Raw genomic sequence first — 16,623 nt, 5'->3', positions numbered from 1 at the left:
TGCATGTTTGCAACTTAATGACTTAGTTCTTCTACCAAAGGCCACCACCCTATCACTTTCTTGAACTGCTGAAAATGGAGAGAAAATAGAAAGTTGACCTGTCCCCCACTAAGCACTTTGGGGGGATCGTTGAACTCATAAAGTTTTTCAGTTTCGAGCTGTGATGGTGGTTAACAGCCTGCTAATTGCTTTGGACTGTCTAGCCGTTAAGGAGGCAAACGGCTGTATTAATCAGTATACCAACAGCTGCCTAACTACAGTGAGTCCAATGAATCATAGTAAATGTCATGAACCTAAGCAGCAAAGAGAAGTTAGGATGATTAATGCACCAGGCGTCACAGCAGCTGGGAGCTTGATTAGACTACGGTAGCCTGTAACTTTGCGTAGAATGATCATCTGTCTTCTCTTAATGGATATACAGGCGTGAGGGAGATCTATGGAGTCCATGCATACCTCTGAACTGACCGATACCCACTGGTTTATTGCCCCATTAGAAAGGTGCTTATTGTCAACTATTAGTAGCACTTATATGGCTTGATTCACTAAGGGTAAAGAGACTGTTCACTTTACAAGGGAATTTTCCCCAGAATTTAGTGAAATATCACTTTGAAAAGAATATCCAATCACATGCAAGCAAAATATAAAAACATAATTTTTGCCTGGATGATGGAAGTCATCAGTGTTTTGCCTTATTCACTAAGCTCTGTGGAAAATTCTCTTCCAAAGTGCAACTTCTCTTGCAAAGTCAACTGCTGTCTATTTGCCTTTAGTAAATCAACCCTTTAGTATATCAACCCCATAGAGCAGCCAATATCAACTTTTTAAACATGGAGGAACCCTTGCAATAACATTTTGGTCTGGTAATAGTTGCTACAGTAACTTTATCTACAGCTCGTGGTACATTAGCGTGATTGTCAGAGGGAAGAATACTCCTTATATTTGTCATCAGTGGGAAGTCTAGCCCCTTACAGATAGCTAAAAAGATAATTGGCTTCAGTGATTACTTTTCTCAGAAGCAGAATTGCACTTGGAATTCCTAGCAACATTTGGAGGATCCCTAGGGTTCCATGGAACCCTGGTTGAGAGTGGCTGCCATAGAGTATTATACTGTTTGGTGCAGTTTCATGACAAGCTTTGGGCAGAGATGGAATGTCAATTTTTAAGTAGCTCAGTTGGCTTGTTTCAATAAATAGCGACTGGTCACTAAGAGTAGAGATCAATCACTAAACAGATTAAACAATTGACTCCCTGTTGTGTATTGAATTAATCTTGCATGATTGCACAATGATCCAGTTGTATGTAATTGTGAATTAATTCATTACTACCGCAACTTGGTTTTGCCCAGAAATTGAATCTTTTGTAAAAATGTGAAATCAGGATGAGGAGTGCAGAAAAGAAAATGTTCTGGCTTACATAAGCTAGCTGTTTAGAAGGCCATCTGTAAAGGGACTCTTCATATAATGCATGTTTTTTCAATAAGATCATACCTGTAAACAAGAGATTAAATACCTCTCTCTTCCTGCGCACACCGCTCTGATCACAATAATTGTTCTCTGAAAGTCTGTTAGGGAACTGACACTTCCAGGAGTGTCAAATCATGTGGTCTTCCCTCTAACACCTCTCTTTTGTTCTTCCTACTCACCTCACTTAACTACTTTCTTTTGTAGTGGCACAAGGTTAGCAGGAAGAACCAGAGAGATATGTGGGAGAAGGGGGGAACCACAGAGGTTGACACTCCGTAGAACAGACAGCAGGAAAGGCGTATTCTGTGTATGGCTTTATTTTGAATAAATTCAGTGTGTGACCGTGTAATTCCCATCTGATGAGCTGAGAACAGATTTTAATTTTGCTTTATAAAACTACTTGAAGGGGTTCTTCACCCTGTTTGAAAAAAAACATAAGGTCAGCACCTACAAATACTGTAGCTGCTGACTTTTAATAAAAGGAAATTTATCTGTCCAAGGATCCAGCTCCATCCTCATCAACATTGGTTCTTCACTGGTCTTCGGGTTCCCTACACCAGCATATTAAAACCACATAATCTCCCCATACTTGCTTCAATGTATGATTGTTTCAGAACAAAAAGCTGTGTTTTAAATGTCAACCAATCATACTGTTTTTTTTTTTCACTATAAAAATTATACTGGAAAATATAAAAATAATGCCAACTTATTAGAGTTGTAAACTTTTTGCAAACTGAATGGCTCAAATCTCAGATTGAAGCAGAGTTCTGGCCCACGCCCCCCCCCCCCAAAAAAAAAAAAAACCCTGTAAAAGTCAGCAGCTATCAATATTGTAGCTGCTGACTTTTAATATTAGGGCACTTACCTATCCAGGGATCCAGCGGTGTCCTCACCCCGAGCCAATTCTTCAATAGACTGTTGGGTGCTGGTGCTGCCATCTTGACTAAGCAAAACCAGCAGTGAAGCCTTGCAGCTTCACTGCCAGTTTCCTACTGTGCATATACAAACATGCTGCACTTTGTGAATGGGCTGCGGGAAACTTCAGGTCATCGTGGCAAGCTGAGCTGAAAGTGGGAGTGGGTACCTATCAAAGCCAGGTACCCGCTCCCCCCAAAAGGTGCCATATGTGGTAGCAGGGGGGGGGAGCCAGATAAGCGGAGCTTCCACTTTTGCATGGAACTCTGGTTTAACGTGCTAAGGTCTTTAAAAGTCTTTTTTAATATTTCAAAATTTGCCATTATTAGGCACTTCCTGCTGGAAGATGACAACGCCCTGCCCTTGTCTCCCAGTTGTTTTCCTGCAGTGCCACCCTGTCACATGCTCTCCTACAAGCGGTTGTGGTGATGCTCATTATGCAGGCAAGGTCCACTGTTGTCACCATCAGGAAACCTACCTTGAGAATTGATTTACAACCATCATTGGAGTACATGTAGACAGAAAGTGGCAGCAAAGAACAGCAAGTGATCAACTGTGCTAATATGCATTAAATAAAGAAAAGGATGAAAAGTATTTTCTTTGAAAAAAAATAGAAATTGTTATTATATACCTTCAAGGATGAGGAACTTTCAGGTAAAAAAAATGAACAAAAAACTTTTCCATCTTCTTTCCTGTTTAAAGTCCTCCAGGAGGGCACCTGGCAGTGAAAGGGTTAGCACCGACAAAAATAAGCGCCTGCACAGCACAAAACATGAGTAATGTATATTTAAACTGACTGCACTATATATGGTATAATGAGTAGTGATTGCGATCAGTCTTTGTCAGATGTTTAGGCAATGTGAATGGCTACCTTTTACATTCACGGCATCCTGGGCCGGTCTATACATGGCTCCATCAATCATAATTAAGGTTTGTTTTATAGAACATAAAGAAATGTCCTTTTACATCAAACACAGCCATCGGAGACAGATTGCACAGGTCTGCAGGGTACTCTGTCCCCAATGTTTTGACAGTTTTGCTGTGAATTCGAGTCATTTGGCAGTTATTGTACGCGGTTAATGTTTGCATTTAATCCACTGTCCACTTTAAAAGCTTCAACAATAGCCTGGCAAGGCACTCAACTGTCTGACTTGTTTGTCATGGTAAAATGCTTTGTATCTCAACACTGCTCACCAGAAAGATTGTCTATTGTAGGTGGAATGTCTGTTAAGGTAGGCGTAGGGCTGGTTCTGCTCTTCATTACAGTTAAAGAGCATATTGTTTAAGAAAATGCCAACATGTTGTCTTTTCCAGTCATATCCAGTACAATCTACTTAGAAGAAATTGAGTAAAAGGCTGCAGGGCTGTGTGATTCCCAACAGGTTTTAAGATGGGACTCCTTTTAGTGACAAAATATTTAGGTACTAGCTATGCTTCATGCTTTTATAAGTTCAAGTGGAATAAAAAAAAAGCCATCAATTCTTCATGAGAAAAAAATTATCAAAAATGTCAAAGCTATGATTTCTGTAACCGTTTTTGTAATGTATGTGTGTAGATTTTTATATAGTGATCTATGCATCAGAACTGAAACAATGTCTGCGCTTGGGGTTTATGCACACTGGACTCCCCTTGACGCCTTTATCCTGGCAGCAGAAAAATGCTGGACACTGGTAAATATGTGTACCTCTTTTATCCATATTTACTCATGTTTAGCAATGTCAAGGGTTTAAATGTTAATTCATTTCATTGGCCAGCATAAATAATTTATTCTGGCCATTGAAATGAATTAACACTCAAGTGCTAAACAAGCCTAGTGGCAATGAGTGTTTAATTGCATTTACACATGTTTTTGCTGGGTCTAGCATTTTTCTGCCAAAACTCTTCTCTCCTGAAAGCAATTCTGTTCTAAAACAAGCTCAGTGTTGCAAAGATTGAGTTTAAGAAGGTGGTGTGACATCCATACTGATGTTGCTCAGTAAATTTGTGATACATGAGGAGAATGAGGTGGTGAGTTGGGGAGTAGAGAGATAGATCTGGGTACCGTTGGTGTAGAAGTGGTGTTGGAATCCATGGGAAGTTATTAACTAGCCCAGAGAAGAGGTGTAGAGAGAGAACAGGAGGGGCCCAATGATGGAGCCTTGGGTACCCCAACAGGAAGTAGAGAAGAGGAGTCACAGAGGACCAGGGAGTGTTTTTTTTTGTTTTGTTTTTTTAAGGAGGACCGGTTGTGTCAACTGTGTCAAGAGTAGTGGAAAAGTCTAAGAATATGGATATGGAGCATTGTCCATTGGTTTTTAGCAATTAGTAGGTCATTAGTGACTTTTAGTACAGCAGTGTGAGTGGAATTTTGTGGGCAAAAGCCAAACTGTAGGAGGTCAAGAAGGTTGTAATCAGTGAGGTAGCAACTCATACGAGTGTGAACAAGGCGGTCACAAAACTTGGAGGTAATCGGGAGCAGAAAACTGGGTCTTAAGTTATTCAAACAGGTGGGGTTCAGTGATGGTTTTTCAGTATGGGGGTAACCAGTGCATGTTTTAGTGGGAAGGGAAAGGTGATGGTGGAGAGGGAGAGACTAAGGATGTGGGTTGGAGAGTTTAGGATAGAGCAGGAAGGGGACTGTAGTAATTGCTTTAGATCCAAACAACATTCCTACAATGTACAGAACATGTAAACCATATGGAGTACAAAGCTCCCTCTAGTTTTTTGTCCAGCCTTTCTCAACCTTTTTACCCCAGAGGAACCCTTGAAATAATATTCAGGTCTCAGGGAATCCCTACTTACACAATTTATTGTGTTTCAGTGGTAAAAATGCCCCTTACATTGGTTGCCAGTAGGAGAAATGTTCCCTAGCGTATTGGTAAGATGGCTAAAAAGATCACTGATGTCATGTAGCCTGCTCTGCCAGGTGGCATTGGCCCAGCAACCACCATAAAATTGAAGATCAGTCAGCCGCAACTCATGGAAACCCTTGCAAAGTAGAGGATCAACTGTGGGTATAGGGTTCTGTATTTGGTGGTTTTCTGTTTACTGTATTTATTGATTTTTTTCCATTGGGTGAATTAGATGGATTTGTGTCTTTTTTTTTTTAATCTGACTAACTATGTAAACTTCTGGAGGAACCTCAGGGTTCCACAGAACCCTGGTTGAGAATGGCTGATCCAGCAAATAAAGATCTTTGAGGGCCAGGGATCCAAGGCAGCCATGCAGAGATTGTATTAGGGACTAATGCATCTATTTGCAGAGAAGATAAAGAGCCTGAATTTTAGTATTGTTGATTTAGAAAAAAATTTAGACAAGGTTAGGTTCAGGTAGGATGAATAAAATTGCAGGAATTTCAATAGAACAAACGTGCTATTTTTTATTTATTTATACATTTATTTACTTATTGCAGCTCCCCACCTTTATCAATACTACTTTACCACCGCACGAGCAAGTAACAGCTCAGGAGATAGACATTTACTTCAGACAAGAACTTATATATAAGAGGAATGAAAGAATGGCAAGAAGAGTGATGGGTCTGCTGAAGGAAAACCGGGACAAGAGTTTCTTCTTTGCCTTTGGAGCAGGTACTTTATTGTTTTAGTATTTATTGGTTATTGTTGCTGTGACAAGATTTTAGGGACCCTCAGGGGTGGGGTTTCATAAATGGATCCTGTAGATGCACAGTCTTTGACACTCATAGCAAAACCTCTGTGCAAGGACAATCTTTACATGGATAATTTTCTTGTTTAACTGATTTCATCCTGGCTTAGTATTTTATGATAATGTGTAAATAAACTTAGGTGAGATGACTGCATTTTGACTTATAATGGAAAAAAAATGAGTCCAATAACGTTACAGTCATCTCTTTCCTCTTCCGCCTGTAAGCCCGGGCTTTGTGTTTCTAATGGTAAAATCATCCCTGGGTTCCTTCTACTGTATATTTAGTACTTTTCTATTTTTCTATTCTATTTTTTATTCTATTGTTCTATTAGCCCTTTTTAAATGAATCCTACTAACAATCTCTAACTGTAGGTATATATAGGTTTATATATATTGTACGATTGTTTCTAATGTACCCTAAGCAACCAAGAAATCTGACATGTATCTCACTTTCACTACTTGGATGATCTATATAGCTAATGCTCATAACATGTGGCCAATCCAGAAATGATTTGTTGATTTGGTCACATGCTGATTGATTTTGCCACGAGATGAAGAAGAAATAATTGAGAGTAGCTGAGTCGTAAGAAAAGTCTATTTGTCAACTTGGGTTTCTTTGGAATATTTTTTTTTCAGATGATTGAAGGAGCTCTGAAGTTTCATATGTTCATATAGAGAAAGGCTAAAAAAAATAGTCCTGCACCTAATAAAACAACATAGTTATATGTCTATAAAGCTCTTAAGATTCCTAAACATGTCAAATAGTTCTCTGAAGCTCCAGTATTTGTGCCAGTAAATCTAATACATAGAATGCTGCCTTGAATGGAAAGCTTCCAAAGCATCTGATTGATAAGGTAGATGCTGATGTGAAGTTACCAGACATTTGTAGAGAATGAACTCCACAGAAAGTTCTTAGAACTAGAAGTCCCATCTATTATTATTGTTATTATTATACAGTATTTATAAAGCGCCAATGGTTTGCTCAGCGCTGTACATTACAAAGGGGGACAGAACATGTGACAGAACAATACCAATACAATGCAAAACATGAGGGAATTGAGGGCCCTGCTCTTTCGAGCTTACAATCTAGGAGATCTAGATTATGTTCTTCTCTCTGTAGGCAAAATTCTATTGTTTCCCAGTTTTCTCATGCAGAATCCTCTGCCCATTCTCCTTTTATTTCCTGATATGAATAATGAGGACCTGCCCTTGGAATAGCTCTGTGATTTTAGCTGCTTGAGGATCGGGGTAATGATTTTCAAAATAGAAGAAGGTGGCCAGAGCAGGTTCTTTGGTATGGCATGTGAGAACATATGGGTTTCATTTGGGATATTTACCTCTGCTTGGAAATTTGCAAGAAGCTTAAAGTGAACCTACACTATGCCATGCAACATGTACTTACGTCAATTTGCACCCATGCCACTCTTCAATCACCAAGAGCAAAAAGAATGCCCCATATAAGCTATGAATCACTGAAGTTATAGCTACACATGGCTATGGACGTTTACAAATTATAGCACTCATTGGCCCAATGAGTCACATGTACCTTCATGTAGACGCAAGTGTGCAAAGGAAAGGGCCTGCGTTGACTGGCTTATGTCAATGGTCTCTGTTTAACACAAGTTTGGGATCATTCTGAGATCATTCACAATTTTATGCATTTAGGTGTATTTGACCTTTCATTTTTCTCCTTCTGACCTGTATTTGACCTGTTTCAAGTGGGTTTTGCATTTAACTAGACTTGTACAGTATTGCAAAACCTGTTTGATACAAAAAAAAAATCTCATAAACACAAGGCCTAAATATGCTGCTGGGAAGGGTGAGATTAAAGCAAACCCTTTGGTTTGCCTTAAAAGGGCAAAGCACAGGCTTTCTTTAAAACATCCTTTGAAATATCTGTTCAGATTTTTGTCTCAGATTATTTTTAGTAGGAAAATTTTAAATGTAGGCATTGTAAATCAAATCCAGAGCAACACAGTACTCAATATGAAAATATTTATCCAAATAATATACTTGGAATGGGAAGAAGAAAGACGTCCACAAACTGGTCAAACTTTGCTTCCTTCCATGGAAACCATTTTTTTTTCTGTTATAGAGCCCCGACGAAAGAAGACGACCTGCCAAAAAAACAATGAGGCACTCAAAGTGGGATTAAACTCAGGATTGCCCACTTCAAAGGCAGTAATGTTGGAGACCACTTGTGAATGCTAATCAGACATCTAGAGCTGACTGTAAAGGGAGATTATACCCCTGTCTCTTTGAGATAGTAACAGCCGTCATTCTCAGGGCCACTGCCTCAGCGGGAAGTGCCATATGCAAATAGGGGTGCATGGTGTGGTTGATGTTATACATTTGCTGGATTACAGGATTTGACAAAACGCTTCCCCTTTCATCTCATTCCCTTGGACAAAGATTTTTCTGTTCCTTGTTAAACTGAAGGAAGCTGTACAGGCAGATCCATTAATATTAATTATAGAATTAATTCAGGCGAAGTTCACACAGAACGTTTCCTTGTTTAGATTAGAGGAGGGGACTCCTGGCCATGTGTGATCCCTGGAGTGCCGTCGGACTTTCACAAGAGCTTTCTTTCTGTGAGGGGGTGGTGGGGAGACTGGACTTATCTTGCAGAGGGGCCATGCTGCCACTTCCTAGCCATTAGAGCTGACCTTGCTTTGGTAACTGAGGATATATTCACACTAAATAAGATGAATGACGAAGTCTGCTTTATGTTTACTTTATAGATTTAAACCTTTGTGTTCCTTGGAGTAGGTGTTGGCTGTAGGAAACCCTGATTGATAAAAAAGCTCTATACGTTATTTAATGCTCCAGTAAATACTGTATATCTGCATTCAAATTTTTTTTTAATTTTAATTCTGTGATCATTTGGCATCTGGTGCTTGGTAGAGTTATTCTCATATAGAATTCTCTCTGCTATGCACACTTCTTGACTCCTGCTTCTGACTAGCAGAGGTATCTCACTTTGAACCCTAAAAGACCAACTATTTTACCTCAGTGACCAAGCATCTCTTTGGCTACCACCATCTTCTTTATGAGTTTTCAAGGCCAGACTGCACAGTGAAGCTCACATTCGTAAACATTTTAATGCTAGTGTTGTCTGGCTTTGATATTTGTATTTATTAGTTACAGATATTTATATAGTGCTGTCAATTCGTACAGCACTTTACATACTATTAATTTGCCTCAAGCAGCTTGCAATCTACGGTCCCTATGTCACATGCACACCCAAGGGTTGGCTTCCTAAAACTCCTGAAACTTGTTGGATTTTTAGTTGAATGTGATGATAAATCTGGCCAGGAAATATTTATCTGGCGCTCTCATCCGAATATGCTCAATAACATTCTAAAAGAACCTAGATGTGGCTCCTGTATGCCAGAGAGTAGCCTGTGGAAAAATTCACATGAGTTAATCCACTCAGACTGGAACTTAATAATATCAAACGATCCATCATTCATCCCCTCAACTACTGATCATATTGCTTTGTCCATTGTTTTGCATGCTAGTCTCATATGGAAAATTAATAGGTTACTAACTTATTTTTTAGGTAAAGTTGATCCAGGGAACATCCGATTGCCTCTCGGGGGATCAGGAAGGAATTTTTTTCCCTGCATGAGCAAATTGAATCATGCTTTGCTGGAGTTTTTTGCCTTCCTCTGGATCAACTGTGGGTATTTTTTTTTTTAATGGTTAAAATGGATGGACTTTTGTCTTTTTTCAGCCAGACTAACTATGTAACTAACATTATGAAAATTCTTGTACGTCAGAATACAACTTTGGAAGTGACGTAATGTTTTGTATTGTATTGTACGATCTAATTTATTTTTTTCCTGGGCTTGCAAGGTCTTGGTCACTTGATTTTTTACGAACGAATACTATACTGATTAACCATAAATTAATTGTTCTGGTATCATACGAGAAAAGGTTTCCTGCTTGTTCCTTCAGATATTTTCACATGATCTGTTGTGATGGTCTCTTGAAAGCTGTGTACTAACGATCAAATTATCCAATGATTTCTCCAAGAGCAGTATGAGCTGTTAGGATTGGGATTAGTGCTGCTCTTGTTTATCAGCAAAACCAATGATCATATGTCATCATGCTATCTTTGTTAAAGGCATAAGATCCTTTTTTTTAAGGAAAATTTGCAAAAGCAGTACACAAAGCAAATTTTTTCATCTCATTTTGACATTTTAATTGAGCCAAAATTAGTAATTATGAAATTTGGTGAAATAATTCAGCTCATCTCTGTTATCTGCTATCATGTCATTGTCTCTATAATACTCCACTGTGGCAACCAGGAGGCTGCCCTACTGTGTGCATCTGAAATGTTGTCTGAACCCGGTGATGTGTAGTAGTACATACAGTATGTTGCCGGTCGCACTGCATAAGTCTCATCCCTTTCTGTGAAACCCAAATTCTTCCGTCTGTCTTTGTGGGCAAAATGTGTCAGCACAAGAGCCAGTATCTGTCAGGATGAAATCTTACTATGGAAAGTACATTATGGTGGTGCTGCCTATTTTATTGTCTGTGTACTTTAGAAGAGTTGGGCATATCTTGGCTGGGCCTTGTTCATCGGCGTCTGGCTCATAAACAAAAAAAAAGTCTGCTGGAAAGGGTATATAGCAGTGTGTTGAGGGTGCAGAGGGTTCTTCCAGGATTTCCAGTGGCTCATAAGCAAGTCAGCATCTACTGTAAGTCTGTTCGTGGTACCACTATTCATTTGTTTAAACCCAGTATTCTTCCCTTTGTCTTGGGTTCTTTCCAGTATTTTTTCCTTTGTCTTGGGTTCTTCCCATATTCTTCCCTTTGTCTTGGGTTCAGGTTATCCTGCCAAGACATACAAGGGGAACATGTGCAATTCCCTCTGCCATTCTTCGTGGTAGAGGAAAATTACACTACTTAGCATATATCCAAGTTTGTAAAATATATAGAGAGAGATTAACCAAGAATTTCATTTTGGCCCATGTATGTAATTCCATCCCAAAACTTTAGGCTAGCTGGTCTAAAGTGTTTTTGTCTGATAAAGGAATTCTTTGTGACTTTGTGCGGGTTGATTGACTTTAATTAGTGTTGTTGGGAACTTTTCATATATATTTTTCACATTTTGTTTCACTACCTGTTAATATAATTAGCTGTGAATTATTATTGGAACAAAGTTCAAATGTTTAATTAGTGTCTTGGCTCGGTTCAACCAGAGTTAAATTAGAGGTTAATTATTTAATCAGCTTAACTAGTCTGTGTTTACCCTACAGTGGTATTCGTTATAAAAGAAAAAAAAAAAGCGTTGAAGTGTTTATTGTATATACTGAAATAATGGACTACATTTAAAGTATATTACATCATGGGAAAATATACTGTAGCTTCAGCACTAAATCACTAAATAAAGCCTCTGATCACATCAAAAGCTCCATGTATGTTATTATCAAAAGGGTCAGCACCCACAACTGATAAGGGAAAGGGGACACTGACAGCAATTTGAAAGTGAAAAAACTTTTTTTCCTTTTTTTTTTTTTTATTGAAGAGGCATTCCCCCAACAAGGACAAAAATGAAGAACAATTAAATAAAAATTTTTTGGACAAAATCAAGAAAGTAAAGCCTTTCTCCAAGGAAAGTTGAAGGAAAGCTAAAGATGATGTCATATTGTAAAAAAAAAATGCAAATTGAGGACCAGGGGCTTTTAAACCTCTATGATTATAGACCCATAATGGATTATCTCCATGTCCCCATAACCTCTAACTCTTCACCAGACTGTCAAAGATCATCATCAGTTTCTATTAGTTATCTCCATGTCAGTAGCTTTATTTTATTTTATATATGAATATCAAGGAAGGAACAGCCGAAAGGAAATCATAATGATTTTACCTTATTTATTTATGTAAAAATATTAGATCACAATTACACAGAATAGCTAAAACTAATGAGCTTTTTGTTATTTTTTAAGCAATCAAAATATAGAATTGAAGTATTGACAATGTCATCTGACGCATCAAGTTGATTTTCCCACTTTGCTTACAAGTTCAATAATAATCTGCTTCATTATTTTAATTAATGAAAGATCCAGTTCCATATCCCCATTATTTTGTTACCAAACCCCCAAGGTATGGATATCCCCAATTAAGAATCCCTAGTACAAAGAATTTACAGCCATCACAGCAACTAATAATAACCAATTAGCTATAGGGTTGTACTAAGATCATTGCGTGTTCATTACTGCAGGATAGCACACTATACTTTTTGCCTTATTGAAATCCATATAAAACCCATGCATAGATGATACTGCATTGAACTGTAGAAAATGGCACCTGGCCTCAAAGCATACACACAGGCTTTGTCCATAAAAGTTCCCTATAACCAGCACGCCTGGGCCTCAAAGCCCATTTATCCTCTCCAGATGGGCAGGATTAATTATTTAGCCTGTATTGGGACTGACATAGCCTCGACAATCTTCCCCAGAATCCAGAGCTTAAACATTTTGTTGACTTTTCTTCCCTTTTTAATCTCTTTATGTTTTTTTTTACTTGTTTTACTATTTTAAAAGGAACAGTATGTCGTCTCCACATGCTTTAAAGTGGAATTCCAGATAGACAACTAAAAGAAAAGTTGAAATACATATTTGTGAACTGTTTAACCTGCCAGTAATTTTTATTTGATCTATTTTGCTTTTTTCTTTATTCACACACCCCATCCACACTATATAGCCAGAGGGTGATACCATCATTCAGAGCCTGTTGCTCTATAGATTGATGTGTCTATGGCCCATTTATAAGGAAGAGCAGACATCACTATCTTTTCTCCATTATACTCCGCAAGTTTTTTCCATCCATAGTGTAAAGCTTATGGAGCCTACAGAGTTCTCTCAGTTTAGGGCCTCATTCACTCGGGTGCTTACACCCATTGCCCATGAGTGGCCATGTCATTAAGTGGCTGGAGCCACATGAAGGTAGTAAATTGTTGTCTATATATAGGTAGCGGTTGTGTGGACAAAGCCACTCCTCCCGATTTGACAGCCACGGGGTGTTGCTAGGTGGCCCCAAATACACACATCGTGCTTCAGGTGGTAATATTTTGGGGTTTTCATTTATTTTGGAGGTATTATGATTTTTATTTTATATTCATAGGGCACTTATTTTAGGTTAAATAGCTTTTTTGGGTTCTTAACGCGGCACATTCATTTGTTACTTTCCATCTTTTCTCAGAGCTGCCTTTTGTTTCCAGCATGCTGGTACATTGTTTAAAAGAAAGAAATCTAAGTGCAAGAACAGTGTGCTCCTAAACCACCTCAATTTATATCAGTCGCATTCAACACACTCCTCTTTCCCCAAAGAAAAAATTTAATTTAGACATGAACCACTTAGGCCTATTATATCTGATTAAACCTGTTCTGCTGCTGGCCAATTCTACACTACTAAATCCTCTGCAGTAACTTAACTCTTGTAGTAAAGCCCCCTACCTGTGCTATTTGTCGCTAATACATTTGGACCTAGCCTTGCTATTTACAGTTGTGGTAATGCTGGCCAGGGGCAGACTGACAACTCATGGGGCCCCCGGGCAATAGGGGATCATGGGGCCCCTGTGTTTTTGCCCAAACTCAAAAAAGCCTATGAAAAAGGTACCAGGGGCATCTCATGGGGCCCCCTACTGACCCCGGGCCCTCGGGCAGTGCCCGAGTTTCCAAATGGTCAGTCCGCCCCTGATGCTGGCCAATTTTTCACTTTTGCGTCATATGTGGTTTTCTAATTTTTGTAGTAAAGTACCAGCCTGAATACTTTTTCTCTAGTACATTTCATCCAATTCTCTCTCATTAAAATGTTCCCACTGCTGGGCAATTTTGCACTGCTGTATCATCTGTGGTCTCTTAATTCTTGATGGGAGCTTAATACAAAAAAAGAGCAAGTACAGCCACAGCAAACTTTACTTTCTGCCAGTCACAGTAGGCTTATTGCCATTTCATGAAAAATCACTTGCGACTGCTAAATCTACTAGTAAAAAGACTTTCTTAAAATTGAAATTAAAGTGGTTGTAAACCTCTGACATGAAATATGAACAAGGCATATCCCTCTATAGTGTGTACTTGTCTCGATAAAATGCATGAAGTGTAATTTCTGTCTGCTGCTTGGTTTCCCTGCTATCAGCATGAATCACTTCTGACAAGTTTTCCTGACACCAAGAGCAAAATGGTGACAGGGGAGGGACTGCCAGCAGATTGCCAGCCTCAGCTTTGTTCCTATGAACTATGTGGGGGGGGTCTCTTTCCTCCAATTGGCACTCAGAGCTTTTCTCACTGAGCTTTGCAGAGTGTAATTTAAGCTCTCCTCTCCCCTTTTTCTTAACTCTCAGACAAGCTTTATAAATTCAGCACTTTTAGGAGATGTTGAGAAGAGAATACTGCAGACAAACAGGTACAACTTATGTAGGAGGATTTGTTTCATCTCTGTATAGGCCAGTAACTTCACTGGGTTATTGTAAGGGTTTACAACCACTTTAATCAGGTAATGGTGCTTCTGCTGTATGTAAGCCAAGCTAATTGTAAACGAATTAGATCAGTTTCACAGTCAAATACTTGCTGCCAGTGTGCGCCATTGCCATAGTGGTCCAGAAAACCACACTGTTCACAAACACTGTATAGAACTTCAAGGCACCCCAAGCATGTTATTTAAAGAGTTTGTGTATTTTCAGTGCTTCTCTTGAAAAGACCCTCTCCCTGATATATGATGTTTTTTTACATTGCTGCATGTCCTCGTGGCAGTGCTCTGATTTCCTTATCTTTGAATGACAGTAGCTTGCCTATTAGTCTCAAAATGGTCAGAAACTAACCTCAAAATTTGCCCCCATAGACTTCACTGGGATTCACCTTAATGTTCGGGTTCCCTAAATGTTGAATAAAATTTGCCAAACCCTTGGTAAATTAAACCTGAACATATTTGCCCATCACAAAAAGTACAAAGATTCAGATTCTTAGAAATGCCATTGATTTATTGGTTTTCCTAAATAATGAACACAAGATTTTGTGCTCTTTTTACATTAAAATATTATTGTACATTATTATTACTACTATTATTTATACTACTATGTTCCAGTTTAAAAAATCTCTTCTTCAGTTAATGGAAAGCACAGAAAAATACAATTGCAGTACAGTATGTCGTATATAAACAAGACTTAAGGTTACATACACATCCTCTAGTCCAAACTACGAAGTAAGTGGTAAGAAAATATTGCCTTTTATTTGGGGAGTTTATTTCTTTAATCTGGTTATAATTGACATGTTTTTGCTGTACACACAAGTGGTGGAGAATTTGTGGCTTTCACTTCCTGCAGTTTGCCCCCAATTTTCTTAATTGTCTGTTCTGTTAGTTAGACGTCAGTTGAAGGAATTTTGAATATACAGAATGTCTTTGCTATGTTCAAACTTAAAAGGAAATTTCCCTCCCAAAAGTAACTATTTTTCTTTTCAATCAGAATGTTGTGAATGGTCTTTCGTAATGGCTTTCGTAATGTCCATTTAGTTATTAAGTCTTTTACCCAAGGTACGTCAAGATGACTTGTTTATTAATATTTGGAGGAAATGACAAAAAAACTTGATTCAAATTCCTACCCAGCCTGTACATTTATTCATTAAAGTTGTGAGCAGATAATATGAATAAAGCCTGAGTTTATATTCTGTGGCATGGTGGCCCAAAAACCAATGTCTTTTTAATTAATTAGTAGCTGCACATTTTGGGTGCTTCCCATAACAGAAAACTCATCTGGCACATGGGGCCCCAGAATTAACAGATGGACATATGCTAACATGGGCTATACTGACAGGAGGGGAGAGCAGAGAGCTGGAAACAAACAAAGGCTGGGAGCAAAGAGATTACTTGGTTGTGTTGCTTAAAGTGGTTGTAAACTTCAGACATGAAATATGAATAAAGCATATCCCTCTATAGTGTGTACTTGTCTCAATTAGGAGCACTAAGTGTCACATCTGTCTGCTGCCTTGTTCCTCTGCTATCTGCATAAATCACTTCTGACAGGTTTTACGGACACAAGAAAAAAACTGTGACGGGGAGGGACCTCCAGCTGATTGACCGCCTCAGCTCTGTTCCCATGGGCTGTGTGAAGGGGAGGGGGTTTCCCTTCCCTCCAATCAGCTCTCAGATCTCTCCTCACTGAGCTCTGTAGAATGTAACTTCAGTTCTCCACACCCCTTTTTTTTTTATATATTGTAAATTTTTATTACGGGCCAGTGCCCATTTTTTTTCAGAACATAGTTACAACAACAACAGCACTTTGGGTGTAAACATTGCAATGAGAGATATAAAGGAAAACAAAAACAGAAAAAATATGAACATAAATAGACAGCATAGTAATCTGCACAGTACAAAGGCATAAATCGACATAAACCTGCACATCATTGGGTTACATTATTTGTCAAAGACACGTTACCTGGAAAGGTGTCTGGACTATCTAAGGGGGGGGGAGAGGTAGGAAGTCTACCAAAGGGAGAATGATCCCATAACTCCCAAATAGAGTGAAAGTGACCTGAGTGTTCACCCACTAAAGCTGTAAGGTATTCCATTTCCCTGATTTCAGAGATTGCTCTTAAGA

The 16,623-nt window shown here is 38.7% G+C and overlaps 1 protein-coding gene across 1 annotated transcript in view; it reads left to right on the top strand.

Moving 5' to 3' along the window:
- Window positions 1-16,623, top strand: part of TRABD2B (TraB domain containing 2B) — a 434,033-nt gene that overhangs the window by 192,672 nt on the left and 224,738 nt on the right. The window contains exon 4 of the mRNA XM_089684441.1: window positions 5,770-5,944. Coding sequence (XP_089540567.1) covers window positions 5,770-5,944 — 175 coding nt within the window. The remainder of the gene's footprint in view (window positions 1-5,769; window positions 5,945-16,623) is intronic.

Source organism: Staurois parvus, unplaced genomic scaffold (assembly GCF_062004578.1).
Source record: "Staurois parvus isolate SC_StPar_1 unplaced genomic scaffold, SC_StPar_1.0 ptg000347l, whole genome shotgun sequence".
Taxonomy (NCBI): domain Eukaryota; kingdom Metazoa; phylum Chordata; class Amphibia; order Anura; family Ranidae; genus Staurois; species Staurois parvus.
The sequence above is the reverse complement of the archived record's forward strand: the minus strand, read 5'-3'. Positions and strand labels throughout refer to the sequence as shown.